Genomic DNA, 22,121 nt, shown 5'->3' with positions numbered 1-22,121 from the left:
ACTTAGTTACATTACTAGTTACTTCTCTCAAAAGTAACTCAGTTACTTCAAGTTACTCGTTACTTTCAAAGTAACTAGTTACTAGGGAAAGTAACTTTGGTTTTACTCAGAATTCTCTTGTTAATGTGTTGCTTCCATAACTTTGCCAGTCTTCTAGCTTGCTTACTTGCCACAAGTGCACTGTGCCACCTACCAATAGAAAGGAAAAGATAATGTGCACATTTCCACGAGAGAAATCCCACGCCTGGACCGTCATTGACTGCTGCCATGATTCTAGCCTACGTCACAGCGTCATGTGCGCCTTTTACATCCAACACAAAAACTGCAGTCGTGGTGCTTTCGATTGTACTCAGAACTCGGAAATTCTGCCTTCTGAATAGGAAGATGTAGGCAACACCAGACTGCAGATGAGCTGCATACAGGGCTGGACTGGGACAGAAAATTGGCCCAGACATTTTGACTAGAGACCGGCCCACCATTATAGGAAAAATCATAAAGCCTTTGAATGATAATAAACACTGTTGTGACAGTGATGTGCACTGTTCTGATGGTATATATGCATCAATCTATCAATCGTTTGTTGCAAGACTCAGATAATTATTTTTTAAAAGCTAGACATTTTAAATGAGAATAAGAAAGAAAAGTATTTCTTTGTGCCCCCCTCTCCCTGTTAATGCCCTACCTGCCCCCTGGCAACACTTTGCTAGACCCGCCCCTGCACAGTTACCAGCTGTCAGCTGCTTAGAAAAGGATCCTGCTGTTATTTGTCTCTCAGAAACACTTCATAACTTCCCTTCAACTCATCCATGTCACCTAAAAGGTAAACCTGTTTCTCCATCACCTGTTCAGCTCTGATGGTTCAGTAAGGACATCTCCTGGTTTCATCTTCATGTTTCCCTCTCACCACATATCCAAACCAACATCCTGACCAGCAGCTTTACAGCTGTGGCTCCAGCAAACATCAGCTGATACTAGAAATTAATATTAAATAAATTCTAACAACAGCTGATCAAGCTTAAACGTGCTGCTGTTGTTTAGCGCGACATCCGCTGGTTTCCTCTTTCGGCGCAAAGTGGGCGATAAACAAACAAGAGAGCCGATCAGCTGATCATTGATCAGTTTTCATGACTGAAGTAGAAACGGGAGAGGGAGGGGGGAGAATGAAAGAAGAAGAGGCAGCTGTGCAGCGTAAACACAGAATAACTCCAGCTTTGTGCCTTTTTCATTGTAGCTGAATTACGGGACAAACTGTTCCTTTTCACCTCAATAAGAAACGCGTAATATTTCCTCTGAATACCAGACGGGACGGTTGGCAACTCTAATAACTTATGAACAAAATAAAGTTCAACATCAGTAACATCATAGCACCACCCAGCTGTATAGAAACTCCGTCATGCTAGCTAGCACGCAGTACGGAAAAAGTCAGCATAACGAAAATAAACTCCACCTAAACTTGGTTTATATCTGACCCAGAGAGACTGCAGGTCAGAACTTCTTACCTGAAGTTCAGTTCACACTCGGACCGGCGGCCGCCTCGGGTCTCTTTTCCTTCTGCGTCCCCTTTCCCTCATCCACCTGCTGGCCTCCACCACTTGCTAATGTTACTGAATCTGTGGAAGCTCCGCGACAGCCACCACACGAAGTAACGAATAACGAGCCTATCTAAATCCCAGTAACGAGTAACGCGTTCCCGGTTTTGGCATAATAACTAGTTACCGTGCTCGTTACCACAATAATAACGTAGTTACTGTAACGCGTTACTTAATAACGCGTTAGTCCCAACACTGGAAATGCTTGATTGTAGTTCTTGCTCTTAAGGGTGGCAACGCCAGTTATTATGTTTAGGGGGCATTTATGTCTTTACACAGGGTGAGGTAGGCCTGAACATAACGGAAAAAACAAAACAAAAAACAAAAAAGTGTGAAATAACTCAAAACATGTTTTATATTTTAGATTCTTCAAAACAGCCACCCTTTGCTTTGATTACTGCTTTATCTCTTGGCATTATCTCGATGAGCTTTCATGTGCTCGTCACCTGTAATGGTTTTCCAACAGTCTTGATGGAGTTCCCAGAGGTGCTGAGCAATGTTGGCCCTTTTGCCTTCACTCTGCGGTCCATCCCAAACCATCTCGACTGGGTTTAGGTCAGGTGACTGTGGAAGCCAGGCCATCTGGCGCAGCACTCCATCACTCTCCTTCTTGGTCAGACAGCCCTTACATGGCCTGGGGGGGGGGGGGGGGGGGGGGGGGGTGTTTGGGGTCATTGTCCTTTGAAAAAAATAAAATCCTGGTCCAACTAAACACAAACCAGATGGGATGGCATGTCGCTGCAGGATGCTGTGGTAGCCGTGCTGCTTCAGTGTGCCTTCAATTTTGAATAAATCTCTAACAATGCCACCAGCAAAGCACCCCCACACCATCACACCTCCTCCTCCATGCTTCACGGTGGGAACCATGCATGCATCCGTTCATCTTTTCTGCGTCACTCAAAGACAGGGCGGGTGGAACCAGAGATCTCAAATTTGGACTCATCAGACCAAAGCACATTTTCCACTAATCTGATGTCCATTCCTTGTGTTTCTTGGCCCAAATAAATTTCTTCTGCTTGTTGCTTTTTCTTAGTAGTGGCTTCTTGACCATAAAGGCCTGATTCGAGCACTCTCCTCTGAACAGCTGATATATAGGTGTGTCTGCTACTGGAACTCTGTGTGGCATTTATCTGGGCTCTAATCTGAGGTGCTGTTAACTTGCGATTTCTGAGGCTGGTGACTCGGATGAATCTATCCTCAGAAGCAGAGGTGATTCTTGGGCTTCCTTTCCTGGGGCGGGCCTCATGTGAGCCAGGTTCATCGTAGCGCTTGATGGTTTTTCCAAATATTTTTTTCAAGACAGAGAACCAGTTTAACAATCACTTCCATGAAGTTAAGCACGTCATGGAAAAAGTCACATCGAAAGGAGCCAGTTGAGGTGGCTTGGACATCTGACAAGGATGCCTCCTGGGTGAGGTGTTCTGGGTATGTCCCACTGGGAGGAGGCCCCGGGGCAGACCAAGGACACACTGCAGAGATTATATCTCTCGGCTGGCCTGGGAACGCCTTGGTGCTCCCCCAGACAAGCTGGAGGAGGTGGCTGGGGAGAGGGAGGTCTGGGCTTCTCTGCTTAGGCTGCTGCCCCCGTGAACTGGCCCCCTGGATAAGCAGAAGAAGATGGATGGATGGGAAAAGTCAGTTTTCTGAGTAATACACAAAAAAATACCTTCTTAGCAATACTGAGCCTGTTGACTATATGCGTGCTTGTCATATAGCAATTACGGTAAAAAAAAGATAATGCATGGTTTTTATTAAGTTTTTCACCTGATGAAATTTTGTGAAGTTTTTCTGGTTGTTATTATGCTTTTTGACCACTAGATGCCTGTGCAGTCCACTGATTCTGCAGCTTGCCAGCTCAGAGGAGCAGATTACTGAGGCGTGGTGTGACATTTGCAGTAGTTTTACTTGCACTCATCTCTGGAAGAATGTGATCACATCTTGTAGTTTTTTCTTCAGCTAGCTGTTGAAAGTGCCATGTCACATTACCGCAAGTGTGTCACTTAGAGCTTCACACATTTGCTGGCCTGACGTGTTAGTTTTCCTCACAAGGCAGAAGTAAGAAACCATTGTGCTACCATGGGTTATTTATTTGCAGGTTCTTCCTCTCCCATTTCTGTTCCTCAAACACACACACATAGCTACTGCAGTCCTGTGGCAGTGTGCTCATTATTTTCCTTCCTCTTTGTTTTCCTTCTCCTCGGCTCTTCATCCTCTGCCCTTTATGTCCCATTCTTTTTACATTAATTAATTTCCGGGAACATTCAGTTAGTTTTCTGGGATTTGCTGAGACCAAGCCATCTCTTTGTGTGTCTGCACTTATTTTAGGCTCCACAGGAATGGCTGTTATATAATCACATGGTTCCTCTATTGTCTCCCACTCTATTTATGGTGATAGAACATTTAAAGTGATGACTGTTGACACAGCCTGAATACAGTTTGCACATTTGATCTCCGCATTGTTTCCAATATCGGTTGCAGCCATATTGACACAGAGACTAAACATAAGTGTGCAGTTAGTGTATTTGTAGTAGGAAAGTCAGAATTTCAGCTGATGTGTCAGCTTAGAATAAACATCACAGTAGCGGGAGAGGCCAGATTGTTATTCTGTCTGTTACTAGTGACTTTCTGTTTTCTAGAAAATGCCTGTTGGCTACCTCGTGCTGGGCTTGAAATCTGAGCTCTTTTGAGTTGTGTTTGGATTCTGGTGGTGCTTCAGACTCCTTGGCTGAAGCTTTCTGGTCTGTGGCTGTGGCAGCCGTTAAGTATGGGGTGGTCTTTTATCTGGAGACACACACACACATTCACACACACAGCTGCCTCATGCTGATGTTTATTGATGCCGTTTTTAGATAAGTAAAGCACTGGTCCACAAACCTCGATGGTTTGTAAATGGCAAACAAAAGATATTAGTACTCAGTTCAATGTTATTTTCTGGCTTTTTAAAAATAAAAAAAAAGATCTCAACGTATAGTTCTCATTTTATATGTATATTTTTTAGTAGGGGAGGTCATAGGCACCTTTACTTATATAACATGCTTATCCCTGTCTCGCATGCATCTTCAGAGACCCCTCACCACCGATAGAAGGAGCTATTTATAAGGTTTATAAGGTCTAAATATGCAGACTTCCTCTTCTGCACTGAAACACACCTTTGTTTCTATCACGCAAACGTGACGTAAATATCGATCAGTGATCAGGATTACCACTCGTGTAACTTGTGGGCAGATGCTAATCTATTCTCCTAGTAAAACCCAACCCAAGGTAGGACTTTGCTGCTACTCTGTGACTTTAAAAAAAAAAAAAGTAAAAATGTTGTCTTTCACAAACAAACATTTCACAGGCAAAAAAAATAAAATAAACAGATACCAACTCAAAGATAAAAGCACAAGTAGTTCTTCATGCTTGTGAGATGATGTCTTTAGTATGCAGGAACAGTTTTTGTCCTCACTCCAGGCACAATCTTTACCAGAATCAGACTGTAAATAAGCGGGTAGAAAACTCCACCCTTTCTGGTCAAATGTGGAAACTTTGAGCCTGACTGAAGCACGTCTGTGTATTTGCTCCTCGATGGGAACTTGGGAGGAGTTTAGCAGCTCAGCAGACGGACCAAGCCTTGAAGTTTCTGGCACCTTAATACAACAAGACTACAGAAATAGGATGTATTATTGTGCTGTCTGTCTGGGTGAACACAAGAAGCTTTTGCTGTTGCAGCAGGTGGTTGAAGGAGTGCAGAAAATCTACAGTAAAAACTGCTGTATGGCTCTTATTAGCCAGTTATACATGGATTTGCCACTGCCCCCTGTTCTATATGTGTATTGTGAGTGTTTTTCTTCTTTACTGACATCATTTTTTTTGAGATTGTCTCTTCGTGTGATATATTAATTTACAGACATTGTCAGTAGCTTCACATCTGCAAATTAAGCAACTATGGAGCTCTGTAAGCTTTGTTTTTATAAATTCACACAACTGAGGGGATATTTCTAGACTTCTCTTGTATCTAGAACCACCTAGATCAACTTAAACTATTCTCCAGATGATCTGTTGCTGTGTTTGTCTTGTGTAAAAGTAAATAAAGGACTGATATAGTTGGCAGGATGATAGATTTTCTCAACTTTTAAGAAGTTCCCCTTTTATTGCATGTAATAAAAAAAAAGCACATTTGAAATCATTGTCCTAGAAGCAAGCCACTTTTGGGTTCTCTGTAACACACACACACACACACACACACACACACACACACACACACACACACACACACACACACACACACACACACACACACACACACACACACGTGTAAATATATTTCTTTTTCTGTTGGTTTTCATGGAAATGTAGTGAATGACTTTTTTGCTGTATTTAGAGGGCCATTTTATTGCTCTGTTGAGAGATTTAAGACCCAATTTTCTCCTTCTAAGTTGCTACAGTGGGGTGTTTTGTTCTTTTTACCACCCGTTCCTGACTGCGTTGAAGACTTTGGTTTCCTGCCAGTTCAGTGGTCTGAACTGCTACCTCAGACAAATTGAATCCAGCCAGGTATATCTCCTGGGGCTTTCCAACAGAAATGCAGAACTGGTCATGCATGTCTGGCTGCCACTGGATGGGAGAAACAGTTAACTGTTAAACAGTCTACAAAGGAGTGGGGGTGGGGGGGCTTTAAGATCCAGCCCCACATTCCTAACCTCTCTCTGGACTATAAAATGTGGAGCCCCAAACAGCTCTGCTCCTCCTCTACCTCCACTCCCTAGGCCTTCTCCTCCTCCTCCTCCTCCCTCGGTGTGTGTTTTGTGACTCCCTCCTTCTGCTTCAGAGTGGAAGAGCGGCCTGACAGGGACATACCATTCTTCAACCGTGGGGGAAGTCATGTAGAAGCCTAAAGAGAAGCTGCATTCATTCTTTGAGCTGACAGCTCACTGCCTTCCCCCACTGCATTTTCTGTCAGTGAGCTGTTCTGAGGTGGAGGGGAGAGTTTGTAGGGGGTTGAGAGGAGAAGAGAGTGAGCACAGCATTTGATAAACCAGCTGATCAGAGCTGAGGTATTCAGCCACAGAGACAGAGGGAGAGAGAGCGACAGAGACGAGAGCGTGACTGGAAATAAGAATAAGAAGGGCAGAGAACGCAGCTCAAGTCTTTGTAATTTTGAGATTAGTGATATACAAGTTGGGTAGTGTAAAAATGTGTAGTTCCCTTCATGGGAAACTGAGAAGTGTGAGAAGTGGGAACCTCTATAGAAAGATGTGAGAGCTGTTGGTTGGGTGGAAACCTGAGGAAGAATCAGAAAAGGATCAGTCAAGTGCTGGAAACCAATCCACAGCTATCGGTGAGAGAGGGTCAGAGGACCCTGCTGGAATAAAGAGTGATGTCTTGGCTCTCACCCGTGTCATGGGCTAAATGGACATGGACGGCAGTGCGCGGGGGAGAGGGAGAGGAGGATGAAGACGGGCAGGAGGCCAGCGAGGAGAGGGAGCAACGTGGAGAGAGAGTAGACGAAGACGAGGAGGAGAGATCTCAAGGCTGCAGGCAAGTGTTGCGCTGGAGCCCCCGTGACTACTGATAGGGTGGCTCACACAGTTTTATTTACCTGCTTGTCGGCCTGTCAGGTTGAAGAATCTCTGCTGTTTTAAGGGTTTGATGAAATAGGCCGAGGAAAGGGAGGAGGAGAAAAAATATTGGTGTCATTTTTTATATTTCGCGTGCTGCGTTGTCCTGCAGGGCGGACACATTTGTGGTGTGGCTGTGCTTTCGATTGTCACCACGTTTGAGTGTTTTTCTTAGACTCACTGGCACGTTGTCAGATCTGTACAAGAACGCACACACTCACACTGCACAGGCAGGTAGCTCAACGAGGTAATCATTGCTCAGATCACACAAACACGACAGGCTCCCAAGTTATCAGGTCCTCGTGTACCTGCTTTGACACTATGGATACTTACTATTGCTCCAAGTAAGCTCACAACTGTTTCCACTCTTGCACACTCAACTAGACACAATATCCTGTCATCGGGTATCAAGTAATCAAATGACAAAATCCATGTTTACTATCCTGTGAAATTAGATTCAACCAGAGCAACAGCAATTCTTACTGCTAGATCTAATCGAATGATGCAATGTTATAAAATCACACATCATTTTATTCTGTTTTAATGTTCATATTCTGATTTAATACATCATTTACAGCTTGGATGTTACAGTTTCATACTTCATACCCCATGATTCTAGCAATGTAACAGGAAATAGTGGGCTGGCTTACTTGCACTTCCTCTTCCTCTATGTATCTTTCACTTTATCTGTATTTCACTCCTTCACCAGTTCAGACAATACTGAGTCTTTCCAAGGCATAATGCAACAGCAGAGGATAATAGCTGGGACAGTGGCACATTTAAGTTGCAATAAAATGTGATTTTTATATTTGATTTTTGTTACTCAGAATCCTCTAGATGTCAAACTTAATTTACATCATGCGTCACTTGTGAAATGGCTCTTCCTTTCAGTGTAGGTTTAAATATGCATTGTCACTTGCAGATATCTTTATATAAGAAAAACATGTACATTTTCAATATTTCATCTCAGCTCATTAAGAAATGCTGCTGTAGTAAATGAAAAGACGTCTGTCAGCACAATTCTTTGACCTTAAATTATAAGCAATGAATGCTTAAAATTTTAGAAAGAAATTCTGGTTGCTTGTTGCCCTGACTGTCCTGTAATTGTGAAAAGGAACAAAGAAAATGAAAAAAAAAAACATGAATTTTTCTCTTATTTAATTGTTTATCAATTACTTAATTACTTTGCTGTGTTATGATTTTACTTGGAGGAGTTTTTTATAAGTAAAATTAATTTTAACAATTTGTTTGCCCTCCTTTACATCTCCCAAAGACCGACAATGCGCAGTTTTTGTTGGGCCAGTTCTGGTCCCAGGCCTAATGTTTAACACCCCTGCTCTAAATCAATATAGAAATCATTTCCGGTTATTCTGTAGTACTATTAACCCCCAGGTGGTGATGCTACCACCAGGGGGTTGCAAGATGTTGTATTTTCACCTCTTCATGCTTCTAAAAAGTATTTATTTATGTAGCAGAAGAGGCGAATTCCACCCTTGGTCTGACCTGGGACTATCTGTACATTATGATACCATGAATCAATATAGTGCATCTGTTTTTTTTATTTTGTTTTGTTTGGTTTTCATTTTTATTTGTCTTTCATTTTTATTTTTGGCAGCAGGAGTTTTTCTGTCTCGTGCTCTCTGTTTTTGTAATATGATCACTTCTGTGCTCCTTTCTAATGTTTTGAATGTTTTAATCTTTCTCTCTCTCATATGTATCTCTCGCTGACTACCACAGCTCTGACTCAGAGGGTCATTTTGGCACTCCTGAGGCAGTGACTCCTGTCCGCGCCCCGCCGACCATCCCAGGAGAGCTGGAGAACAACAACTCTGATGCAGACAAAACAGGTGAGGCCAACAGCAGACAGACAGAAATGCGATGATGAGAAGCTGTCCACTGTAACATCTTAACAGCAGTAGCTCTACAATATTCAACATATGAGAAGAAATGCGTGTTCGAGTGCACAACACAAAGCAGTAGCTTCAAGGTTGCCATGGAAACAAGGGTAGATGCTTCACTAAATGCTCAGGTGTCACATTTGTGTTTATCTTCATAGTCAACAAGAGGGACATGTGTTTAGAGTGTGTCAACAAAATAATGTTTTTTTAATGCTAAAATGAACGTTTGTGTGATTGAGTAATGACTTACGATGTGGGGTACAGACAAGCAGTCAAATGCAGAATGCACTTCATTAAACATAATTAAGGTTAATACCTGAAGGTGGCCAAATATGCTCTGCATGCTTGGTATGTAAGTTGGTTTGCAGATGAGGAACGATTTTGGGTGTGATGAAGCCTTGACTTTGTCCTTTGAATCACCAAAAGGAGGAGCCTGTAGCAGAGTGTGGGAAAGGCCTTTGCTCTGGAATTCAACAGGTTCAACAAAAGCTTCATCTAAAGCCCCGCCCTGCTTTGTAGTAGTCACTGACAGAGGTCAGTATGAAGGGAGCACAAAGCAAGCCATGGGCCCAAAGCTATCATGCTTTGGGCCCATGTTGATTTTTAGTAGTTGATTTTTAGTAGTCCTCATATTTGTGTGGCTGTTGTGGTTTTAGTAGGATTAAGTCCATCCTGTAAAACAGCTCCAACAACATTTTATAAAAGAGTAAGTTGCAAAGGTCAGAAAGTGTGGAGAGAGGAGGGAGTTTCCATTCAAACTGCAAACATCTCTCCCTACAGCTGTTTCTAAGTTTGATCTCGGGCAGGGAGGAGCTGAAGCATCTCTGGAAACATCGTTGAAAGTAAACATGCTAATGCCAGTGTTTGCCTGTGTCCATCCAAAGTCTCCATTACTACATCAGCATCTGCGTGATGACAGTTTATAACTATTTTATGGGTGTGCAACTCACTTTAGATGACGGACCATATAAGCCCAATTTGATCTCAGCGGGGTTAAACGAATCACTACTATATTATAACCTATTAAACTGTTTTCTGTTGACAATGTAACTGAGATGCAATCTCAGGGAAATTTTCTCCACACTGACTCAGTGGGCTTTATTTACAAGTGTACAGATCACAGTCGATCTACAAGAACCGAAAACCATCACGTGTAGAGAATTTTGGATCTGCATAACAACAGTTTTTAATACTACTGTAGCTTAATATATTACTTTAATCTTTAGGATTCAAACAGCGTCTATAGATCAATAAAAGTAGGATTAATTAGGGTTATGTATTAAGTATTAATGAGGACCTTTTGGTAGTGTGGTTTTGCCCTTCTCTCTTATCTGCAGAGTTAAAGGTGTGGTCACAGTTAGAGATGTGACTGACATCTGCCTGGGGTCACTACAAGTACAGATCACTGCCTATACTATTTAAGGCACATATGACATTTTATCAGATAGATAATTTTCATGTTATTGGTGAAACAGGCAGTGCAGCTTAGTGAGATCTACCTGACATGACAAGCGCCACCAACAGAGTTTATATTTGTACTAAAGGAGTCAAAAGTGACACTTTGGAGACATCCGACTGGAACTGGGTAGAAGTATCGGCAGGCTTTGCTTGTTTCCTGGCAACATAATGTTACATGAACACGGCGAGTATGACAGGCGTGCTGAAATATGCTGTGGTCTCAAAATCTTCCCTTGAGCTAATGATTGCGCCACAGCAGCCACCATCACTACTGTCTAAAACACACACAACATGATAAACCACTCCACCTTTTTAATTTTATTTTCATATGCATGAGTTTGTACAAATGTCATGGCCCTCATAGTAACATATTACCATGGCAACAGCAGCAATTGGAACAGTTGGCTGGTGACTAACCTGCTTTCAGAGAGCCAATCAGATATCACTGACATCTGAGCTGGCGTGTTATTAAAGAGAACAGCACTGGCAGCAGGAGTGTGTATTAATTTTTAAGACTTGTTTTGGTTTTATGATTAATTCTGGTGTTTTGGGTCTCATTTCTTCCACAGAGTTGGAGCAGGAGGAGAACCTGATAGTGACTGCTCCTGTCAGGGATCAGGACACTCTGCTCAGCCACAACATGGGTCAGGATGAGCCTGCAGTCCCCATGGGTGGCCCGCTCGAAATAAACATTCAGACCCTAGAAGAAGAACAAACAGTGAAATTTCCAGCAGATTTGGGCTCTTTGCCTGCTGCTGATTTATCCACACAGAAGGAAGTGGCTCCATCCTCTGAGTCATCCCAAGTCCCAGCTACTCTTCTAGCAGCTGATCCAGTCCCAGATCTGGCTTCAGCTCTGGGTCCTGCTCTTTCCTCAGAACCAGATTCAATCCTGAGCAGTGAACCTGAAATCCTCTCAGCTCCAGAGCCCCTTGAGGAGAAACCTCCTGCTCAACCAGAGGCACAATACAATGGCCTGTCCAACGAGGCAGAGCCTACTCAAAAGAGTAAAACGAGGAAATCCAAACCTCCGTCTCTGAAAATGAAGTCCTCGCTGAATAACGCTGCTAACACAAACGAGGAAGAAGAGCTTCCTGTCCCTAAGGTCACATATAACTTTGACCTTTTGGATGAGAGCTTTAACCCATTCACCAGCGGCGGATCAAAAATCCAAAACTCTCCCCCACCGTGTGAACCGGGCTCTTTCCCCAGACTCGAGCCACTCGGAGAGGCCAGCTCAGCAGCACAAGCACACTCGGAAACAACAAATCCATCATCTGAGGTTAAGCCCATGATGATGGAGTTTGGCCTGGATGAAGGACCAGCCAGCAGACCTCCTCCAAAGAACCTAGGAGGGAAAAAGACAATCAGTAAACTTGCTACAAAGAAGCAGAAGCCCAAAGGATCCGAGGCTTCCTGCAAACCTGAACCAGAACCCACAGTGTTAGAAACACTTTCACAGCCAGCACCAGAACCAGTCCCCCAGTCTATACCAGAGCCAGTTTCAGAGCCTGATCTGGAAGTTTCTCTTCCAGTTTCAGACTCTTCTACACCTTTGAACTTGGACGATGTTCCTATTCTTAAGACAGGATCATATAACTTTGATCCCAGTCAGTCAGATGACCCAAACTTCAATCCATTTGGTAGCAATAGCAAGGTGAATAACTCTCCAGAGCTTCCTAGAAGCTCCTACAGCTTTGACCCGGACAATATTGATGTTTCTGTGGACCCTTTTAAACCTTCAAAATCTCTGAGCAACGAGGACACGTCCAGTACCTCGTCTCTGCCGGAGAAAAAAGTAAAAGAAGGAGAGAAACAAAAGGCAAGGCAACCTCAGGTGGAGAAGAAAGTGAGGCAGATTCCCAAGAAAAACAAAGAGAGAACAATCAAGTAAGTCTCAAAAACATGAAAACCTTCTTTCTTGCCCCATGAGCTCGAAGCTCTGAGGTCATAACATTATCACCGATACACTGGATATTCACACAGTTCTCAAACGTGTTATATTCAGACTCTCAAAGTGCTGTTACAGCTGTAGCCATTGGACCAGTTTCAGCTTTTCCATGTCTGTTGGCATCTTGTGTTTATTGCCAAACTTTATCTGCTGATTATTAAAAATGCTGAGCCAAGCACCTTCAGTCGCTCACTTGCTCTCCTTTGTCTCTTGTTCTTTGTTCCCTTATCAAAATCCCTCCTTCACTTGCTTAATCCCTTTCATCCTTCATCTTTCCTCCCCCTCGTCTGTCGTGCAACCCGCAAACTTTTCTGCTTTTGTCCTATTCTATTGGCCTCAGGACATCTGAACAAGTCAAGTTTCTCTGTTTTCTGTTGTAAGTACTGATGCACGTTTCTCTCACGCATGCTTGCTTCGCATTTTACTCTCATCGTGGTATGCGCTGCAACAGGACCGGCTTACAAAGAAGCATGTGAGGGCAATATATGTCTTCCTCACTTTCATTTCACATGTTAGAGATGTATGTTACATCTTGTGAGCTCTCCAGATGTTTAGCAGCACCACTATGATTCTACATGTGTGTATGTGCATCACTGGTCTTTCTTTGATATCTGGCTAAACACCAAAGCAGAGAAATGCTCACAGCTCAATGGTTGTGGAAACAGTGTGTGTTAATTAAAGTGTCACAGCACGTTTAGTCTATAGATTGTAACTTCTTGCATTATTTTTTTGTGCTTGTTTTGTAGGAATTCCTGTAAAGTAGAGAAATACGATGAAAGCCAGTCCTTGGTCCTTGACGTGTGTAATCAGGTAATATAAGTGTTTGTGAGGATGTGTGTATGTGTGTGCGACTGCTTCACCTTACTGCAGTGACACCGCAATGTTCATTATTCAGCAGCTCTGTCCACCATCACCTCTGAACACACACACACACACACACACACACACACACACACACACACACACACACACACACACACACACACACACACAGTGAGAGCGAGAGACAGAGAGGGAGTCACAGAAGCATCAGCAGTGTCTCCAGCTCTGCAGTACTGTCTTGGCATGCTGACAAAATTGTGACTTATCACTCTGCAGTCAACATATTAGTCTCCTGCTTCCACCTGTCCTCAGCAGCAACACCTTCATCATCCTCAGGAGAAATCCTGAAGATATGGCGTCACTACAGAATACTTAACTTACTTTAACAATATTGTGAAGATCTTCATTGTTATCTCACTGGAACTGCTTGCTGCTGACCTAAAATATACCGTGTAAAAAATGCCCATGTAACGGGCTAGGATCTGTTCCTTTGTACAAGGAGGAATGGGTGGAGAAGTGCCAGAGTCCTGTGAAAATCACCTCCATCAGGCCACTCATGATGATGTTTCTGACCAAACGATCAGTAATGTGGCATGGCTTCAGGCCCCTAAGAGCAGTCAGGGTACTGTTAACTGGCTAACGCGTGGAGGTCTCTGTTAACCCCCACGTTGGCCCTCTATATCTCTCCTCATGTAAGAGCCCTTCTCAGTCTTAAGTGCCTCCACACACTTAAGACTGTGCTAGGGGACACAGCAAACCTTCCTTCTGGACTACCCGTGGCACCCGAATAAGCTACAGGTATTGTTTCATGGTACTGGTAGTGAGAAGGACAAAAAGCAAAATAACTAAAATAAAATACAAATACATGGTATTAAAAACTAAACTAAAACTAAACATTTTCAAACAATAAAAGCTAAATGGAAATAAGCAAATCAACTCTGGAAACTAAAGTGAAACTTCAGCAAATTAAAAGCAAAAAGTCGAAGAGAAAATTTACAAAATCTAATGAGAAAATGGAAAACTACAACAATTCTGACCTATGACTCATTAAAGCATAAAAATGCACCTTATCTGGTAGATGAACCAGTGTTGTGTCTATGCATACAGAAAACTTTGTTACTAGCAGTCTTTCACAAAAAAATTTGATTTGTTCTCATTTCTATAACTGAATCTACAAAAAATGCCAAAGATACCACAGTTCAATGAGCATGATAATATACTGATTAAATAACATTTTGGCACCAACACAGTGTGTCCCAACAATCAATTACCCCCAAACTTGGCATATTTCATCATGGTGTGCAGCTTATCCTTAAAAGAATGAAAGAAACTGGACAAATGAAGAAAAAAAGAAAAGGTAGCTGCCCTAAAAAACTATCTACAGCAGATGAACGTTCTTAAAAAAACAGCAAGACTCCAGCAAAGACCTGAATCGAGAACCGAGAGATGCATCTGACGCTTCAGTTGATCGACCTACAGTTCACTGAATCCTCGTTAGAAATGGACTAAGCACAAGGGTGGCTGCCAAGAAGCTGGGAAACAGGGAGAAAGGCTGAGGCATGGCAAGTTGCACAAGAACCAAACTGAAAGGGCCAAAAGGTCTGATTGAGTGATGAATCCAAATGTGACAAATTTTTGGTCTGAATAGTTATCAATCATTATGCTGGAGGCATAGTCAGGACTTTTGCACAGTACTAGTGCCTAAAGTGATATTTTGTGCCCACGCATTCACCAACAGTGCCTTTAGGCTGTGTGTGTGTGTGTGTGTGTGTGTGTGTGTGTGTGTGTGTGTGTGTGTGTGTGTGTGTGTTGGGAAGGGGGGGGGGCTTCAGAATCTCATAAATAGAATAAATTCCACTGTGATGCAGGATATATGTACAGATACCTCGCTCTCCCATGTCCAGGATGAGGATGAAGTGGTGGTACAGACCCCAGAAATCACTCAGCGAGTTCATCATGCCACTGATGAGGAGAAACTGGCCTCCACTTGTATGATGGGACAGACAACAGACAGCCAGCAGGAGAGAGAGGAGCCAGAATGCAATAAAGCACCTGCAAAAAAGCAGCTAAGCAGTGATCCAGTGATAATGGATGGTAAGCTCTACAGTGACATTTGTACAGACATGGCCTATTTCTGTTTAGAAGTATGAGTATTTAAGTATTTAAGACGGTAATATAGAGTGAACGGAGGCTTTGCTTGGATAGAACTTGGCTAAAAGTTAAGGTAACGTCTGAGGACAATGTTTTTAAGTCAAAAAGCACAATATCTTAGATTTTCTTTTAAATCAGCCTCAGTGGAAAGGATGCTTACACAGCAAGTTCTATTAATAAAACTGATAAGACGATGTGAACGAGGAAGGTGATGCGGTTACATAATTTTCTCAACAACTACTGCGTCACGCTTAAGGGAGGGGAAGAAAAATGTACCAGGCATGCTCAGCAGTATTCTGTCCTGGATAAAAGAAATGTATAAATACTACACTGGGCAGTATTTATACTGCTCCCCACAGTTGTGCATAAGGACCAGCCATGCAGTCTTTTCAATAAAAAAAACAAAAACAAAAAGCACAGAACTAGACAAATAGTAAGTATGAACTCTTTACTTCATGTGCATTTGATTGTTTTTGAAAACTGTGATATGGATAGTTACAGTAGTTTTTCTTATTGAGTTACGTGTTTGATCTTGTCAAAGGTTCTGAGACAAAGGTTGCAGACCAGCTGGAGGAGAAGGACAGCTTCAGCCTGAAAGATGATATAGTAAGTGGACTATAGGAACAATAGCAAGGGGGTATAAATATTTTAGCATGACAGGATTGTTTTTCATTGTCAGCTGTTCTTCGGGTTAGCAATAACAGGTCCAACTATGCTCTCATTCATAGCTATTTCTGCTCAATGAATCACAATATTTGTCTAAGATAACATCACTTGCACCTTATGGCCAAACCAGATTTTGTAATATTTATTGTAGTGTAGCTACTTGCCTCAAAACAGCCTCAAACAATATGTTTCCTTCCACAGAGTGCGATGTCCACAACAACAAAACTGACCTGCAATGAGGGCCCTGACACAGCAGCCCTGTCCCAGGACAGCGTGCCTCTGAGCGAGATGGACAAAGCTGCAGTGCTAACCCTGATCAGAGAAGAGGTAAAAGGGCCGGTTGTTATTATGCTCAACTGTTTATTTTTGATCATAGCTGGGTTTTTAATTTTATGTCTCTCCTGTCTAAACAGATCATCGTTAAAGAGATTGAGGTCAATGAATGGAAGAGAAAATATGAAGAAAGTCGAGCAGAGGTTATGGAAATGAGGTACGAGGCATTTGTTTGTCTGAGTGCTCCTGTCTATGTTATATTAAACACAATTGAACATGTGAAAACAAAGATGACAGTAACTGCTTTGGGTTTTTATTCTGACAGGAAAATAGTTGCAGAATATGAGAAAACAGTCGCACAGATGATTGGTAAGTTGCTGCCACCTAGTGGTGATTTTGCTCTCCATGAATTTGTTATTATCCACTACGTTACTGCTCCAACAACTGTGTGACTTCTTCAAACAAACCCCCAAATCAGATGTACATTTTGTTTCTCTGATCTATGTGGATATTTATACAAAAAGGAAACCATCATGTATCCATTACACGTCGTTTTTGCGCAACCGCCATCAGACTATTCAATTCATAATGTACATCATAACAGATGCATGGATGCAATGCAACAGCTGAGCACACTTCAGCCGTGCATTTTATTTTGTATATGTTTTTTTACTTCTTTTTTTTTTTAACATTCTATGCATATAATCTACACGTGTAATACCAACCTACTGTGTAATAGACAGTCTAATAGGCTGCAGTCTTTTTATTTTGTTTTTAACAGCCTATAGGTAATATGTAAGGCTGTATTACAGTTACAGTGTGGTGGAACAGAACAGCACAGTCAGTGGCTTCAGTCTTTTTTTTGGGGGGGGGGGGGGGGGGGGGGTTGCCTTATTGGTCAACGGCTATAAAAAATAAAGTGTCAGGTTTCACTTTAGACCTGTGCTGCTATCAGCTCGACCTTTTACTTCCACCTGCTGTCTGACATTTTTCACCAGCATGACCTGTTGTTGACTTTCAAGCCAAGTACATTACACTGTATACCCATATAAATAGCCTGTTGTTTTCTATGTTTCTGTTGTTGTTGCACTGACCTTAAACTGAGGACCACCACTAACCAGAAAAGCTAGGAGTCCCACTCTAGCCTGGGATTAATCTTGTATTTATTTGTTACTTTGGAAAAAACACAGCATTGTCATAAAACATTATTTCTACACTGTCTATTCTGGATTTTTAATGTGCACTCATGTGTTATCGCATTACACTGTTTTGTCTCACAGCTGTTGTGTGTTTTTGGCCCTTATTTTATACTCTGGCTCATTTATTTACAGAGGATGAGCAGCAGCAGAAGACCCTGTCATGTAGTAAGTCAGTGAGACAGCTGACCTTAGAGAGAGATCAGGCCCTGGCTGACCTCAACTCAGTGGAGCGCTCCTTTGCTGACCTCTTTAGGCGGTATGAGAACATGAAGGGAGTCTTGGAGGGCTTTAAGAAGGTCAGTAGAGTCTCAGTATGAATCACATGAGAAGCTGTGTGGGCCACCTTCGCATAACTTGACTAGACCTGTTTTACATGTGTCTCTCCAGAATGAGGAGGTGCTAAAGAAGTGTGCTCAAGACTACCTGATGCGGATCAAGCAAGAGGAGCAGCGATATCAAACCCTCAAAATCCACGCTGAGGAGAAACTCGACAAGTAAGTCTGCAATTTAGGCTTCCAAGATTTCATTTCTATTCAAATACTGACTCCTGAAATTCCATTTACATTTCAAAGCTAGGCGTCATTTCTCATTCTGACATTGTCTGACATCGTTTCTTCTGTAACAGGGCCAGTGAGGACATAGCCCAGGTACGTGCCAAGGCAAACGGTGAGAGTGTGGCCCTAAACGCAAGCCTGAGAAAGGAGCAGATGAAGGTGGAGTCACTTGAAAGAGCTGTCCTTCAGAAGGTAGGATAAGAGCAAATTTAATTAAAATGATCTGACTGTGTTTAACTGTGTTAGTGATGGAAAATTGTGCTGAAAAACCTAGGTAATTAAGACTGAAAGCTCTACTGGGTCTTGTCTGTGTGCTGAATACACTTTTCATTTTCTTCTGCAAAAAGATGTCAAACAAGACGAGTTTAAGCACCAGTGTCTGACTGTTGAATGAACTGCTGTTTGCAGTCATTTTTTCTGGAAGTTTTTAGTCACTGCTTCACGCAAATCCTGATGTTTCCTGTCACTTCTTTTTTATTTGGGTTAATCTTCAAGATAGTGAAAGGGATGATTTCCTGTTTTCCTTATTTTACTTCTATAAATAGAACACAGTCCAGCAGAATAGTGATTTTAAATGCACTTAATTTACAATGATCTGAACTGCCCACTAGAGGGCAATGTTCTGTTTACTTAAAGCAAAATCGTCAAAAGAAGGACAAGCTGCAGAGTCCCACTAACTCCATAAATTCTGAATGGCTTATATGTTTAAGTTTTAGCACATTTAACTCTAATTTTTTTTTTCTGTCTTTTACAGAATCAAGAGATTGAAGAGCTCACCAAGATCTGTGATGAACTGATCGCCAAACTGGGAACAGAATAGGACGCCTTTCATCAAACTATGTGGCTCTTAATTGCTTCCTCTTCAGCTCCAGATTTTTCTCACAACAACATCTGCTTTAAATCTTTTACATGATCATAGATCAGGCACATTGCAACTTTCATTGCTTGTTTGTTTAAATATACAGTATATTACTGAAGGACAGTATGGTTGCACTTGCTCATTTTCTCCTTTCAGACTGAAATACGATGAGAGTACAACTATTGTTGTGTTAGTCATGTCAGGACCATTGAAGAAGCACACAATTATAACAGGATGTAATGTTGTTGTTTGTTTTTTTTAATAAGTCACTCAATGATTTGTAAACCTTTGCTTCAGGATTTACAGTAAAGTATCATTTTACGTTTCTGGGATTTACCCATTTTCAAGGGTTGTCTCATCACGTCTCGTCTCATAAGGATTTTCCACCCCCATTTTACACTGCATGTGTGCAGGAGCTAAGGGAAAAGATGACGCTGGCAGGGATGCATGCACATTTTCTTTACACCAGAGCACATTTATACTGCAATTAACTGCGTTAATAATACAATCCATGTGCTGAGTGCCTAAATGGATCATTTTGTATAGTTTTCAGGTCATTTATCTCAGATTAAGTAAGTTGCCTTTCAGTTTGTATTTCTTATTTCACAGGTTTACACAGTGTGTCCTTCAGTTATACGTGGGTTTACATTAAGCTGTTTTTGAATCTTGGGGATTGTTAAATATAAAGAGCACTTCAAAAGAATCAAATATTAAATCCAAGTTTTTAATCACTTTGATGATACTTTGACTTTAATATTGTAAAACCTGCTTTTATTATGCTCTAGTACAAAACCATGTGGCATGTTTCATTTTCGACTGCTCTGCGTTTGAGTGTGGAAAAGTTACCAGTTGCCATAAAAATTATTTGGGGTTGTGTCCATATTTTATTTATGAGCCAAAACATTGCTTGTGCCTTTTGAGAGAAAACAAAAGAAAGACAAACAGGTTTATTTTTTTTCTTTGTGCAGTTGTTTCCAAGCTGTTTGCAAAGAGTACTGTAGTCAGTGTATTTCTTGTATGATTGAACTGCAGTCAGTTGCAGTGGATTTGCAGTTTCAGTGCTATCACCTTCAGCAATAGATCAGCGAGGCCTGTCGGGTTCATTGTACATCTTTTGCTGTATCAATATTTTCTGGTCTGATTTCACTTGAATAAGCACACGAGTGCATTTTTGGTCCGAAGTGTATAAAAGACACATTTTGTACAGTAGCCTTCATTACATCAGCACAATCAATTGCCAAATGTCACAGCAAAATGAAGTGGGTTTCAGTGTGACCTCATGTCCCGTCGTGGTGGTGTTAACATTAGTTGGAAGGTGCTTTTAAAATTCACAGTTATAGTACATTTTATACTTTATAAAAAGAGTATTCATAATTGTGTTGCTAATGTTTGTAAAACGAAAGAATTACGTATACTCAGATTGTATGTCAACTGTTATATTTTGTGCATTCCTTAATAAATGGTTAAGATTTAATAATATGCCACTCTCCTTCTTGGTCACAATCATTTAAGCTCGTTTAAATCATCAGCTTCCGTTGTAGCAATAAATAAATGAAAACAGAGGCAAGCTAAATAGGAGTCATTGCCTACTTGCATGGCCAGTCTGTCGCAGGGCCAACACACAGGGACAGGCAACCATTTGCACTCATATTCACTCGCACATTCACAGCTAGTTGCAATTTGGATTATTCAAATAACCTATCCCAAGCTGCATGTCTTTGCACGGTGGGAGGAAGCCGGAGGACCTGGAGGGAACCCATGCAAACACCGTGAGAACATGCACACAGAAAGACCCCGGCCTGATGGTGGAATTGAACGCAGGACCTTCTTGCTGTGCGGCCACAGTGCTAAATACCATGCCACCGTGCTGCCTTAATTTCAACAACAAATTGATTTAGATGTGTAGACTACAAAAAAAACTTCAGTCACCTATGTGAAATGTGATTTACATCCCCATGTTATGTTGCAGCTTGAATGAAAATACAGCCTGCTTCCTGTTCCTCTGGACTCGAGTGGGGCTGTCAATCATTTACATGTAACAGAATCTGTGGAAAGCAGGTCATTGTTACCCAATAATCACTAATTTTGCTTGTTTGGCTTTGTCTTCATTAAATCCCAGTTTCCCTCTTACATATATCCTTTTCTGATTCAACTTGAGCTGTTAGGAACATTAGGACTTTGCCAAATGTTGCTACGGATGCCATCAGATTCACTGTAGAAACACATTATTTCTCCTAGTGAAGCAGTTATGAGGTTACTGGTTTTGTGGGATCAATTAGGATCGAGTGTCACACTAGTTAATTTCTAAATTAGGCTCATTTCTATCTGGAGTCTGGGTTTTTAGATAGCAGAGAGAAGAAGAGAGAATTTGTGCAAGTTTTTTTGATCAACATACTATAATTTTTAGTATCTGACATCTGGTGATGACTGATATGAAGACTTGCTTTTTATTCTGAATTACACTTCTTGCATAGGCCAACAGTACATACATACCTTATCAAGCTGGCCTGTTCCAAGCCTGGCACTTCAGTCTTTTTTACTACACATTCTTTCCACATGATGGTGTCCTTAACACCAGTGTGCTGGGATACCCTCATGGTTAAGGCACATACCAAATAACCAAAATGTTCCAGGTGTGAAAGAGCTTGCTTGACATGTCATTTTCCTCTATCTTAAGTCAACCAGCCTCTATTTCCACACTGTCCTGTCTAATCAAGGTATAAAAAAAAAATTTGGAAAGCCCAGTAGAAGCAGAAACTCAGCACCACCCCCTTTATTCTAATTGACCAGCCATTTCACTTTCTCGCAGTCAAGATCATTATTAAGTGGACAACACCAGATGTGTTCAACGGCGAAAAATAGGAGGAAATCATCATCATTATCAGTTATATGTCCCTTTATTGACAGTTTTCTGCTTTTCTCTTACTTTGGCATGTTGAACAATACGTTGGAGAAAATTAGTCAATCATAGAAGGCATGAATTGACAAAACCATCTTAACTAATATTATAACGCAGGGCAACTACCATTTAAAACTCCTAGAACGAGTAAAAAAAATACTCAGTCATTTCCAGATACAAAGAGACCAGGACCCTTAGATTT

At 41.6% G+C, this 22,121-nt stretch overlaps 1 protein-coding gene across 4 annotated transcripts; it reads left to right on the top strand.

The window, feature by feature from the left end:
- Positions 1–6,553: 6,553 nt before the first annotated feature.
- tacc1 (transforming, acidic coiled-coil containing protein 1) lies at positions 6,554–20,499 on the top strand. Of its 4 annotated transcripts, none has more exons than XM_085456183.1 (14): positions 6,554–7,109; positions 8,927–9,036; positions 11,115–12,435; positions 12,837–12,872; positions 13,243–13,306; positions 15,187–15,412; positions 16,011–16,075; positions 16,337–16,462; positions 16,549–16,625; positions 16,734–16,777; positions 17,740–17,903; positions 17,995–18,101; positions 18,233–18,353; positions 18,916–20,499. In XM_085456183.1, exons 1-14 carry the CDS (start codon positions 6,949–6,951, stop codon positions 18,979–18,981), a joined length of 2,688 nt encoding a protein of 895 aa, XP_085312309.1. In that variant the 5' UTR covers positions 6,554–6,948; the 3' UTR covers positions 18,982–20,499. The 4 variants fall into 4 exon arrangements, with proteins under 4 accessions (XP_085312309.1, XP_085312311.1, XP_085312312.1 ...); XM_085456185.1 differs by having other exon boundaries at positions 6,555–7,109; positions 15,223–15,412; XM_085456186.1 differs by lacking the exon at positions 12,837–12,872 and having other exon boundaries at positions 6,556–7,109; positions 15,223–15,412.
- The last annotated feature ends 1,622 nt before the right edge of the window (positions 20,500–22,121 follow it).

The sequence above is a fragment of the Copadichromis virginalis genome, linkage group LG5 (genome assembly GCF_057382275.1).
Source record: "Copadichromis virginalis isolate Kocher_CV1m ecotype Utaka linkage group LG5, C_Virginalis_male_GT1.1, whole genome shotgun sequence".
Classification (NCBI taxonomy): domain Eukaryota; kingdom Metazoa; phylum Chordata; class Actinopteri; order Cichliformes; family Cichlidae; genus Copadichromis; species Copadichromis virginalis.
Note: the sequence above shows the minus strand (reverse complement) of the source record. Positions and strands in the feature narration are given on the sequence as shown.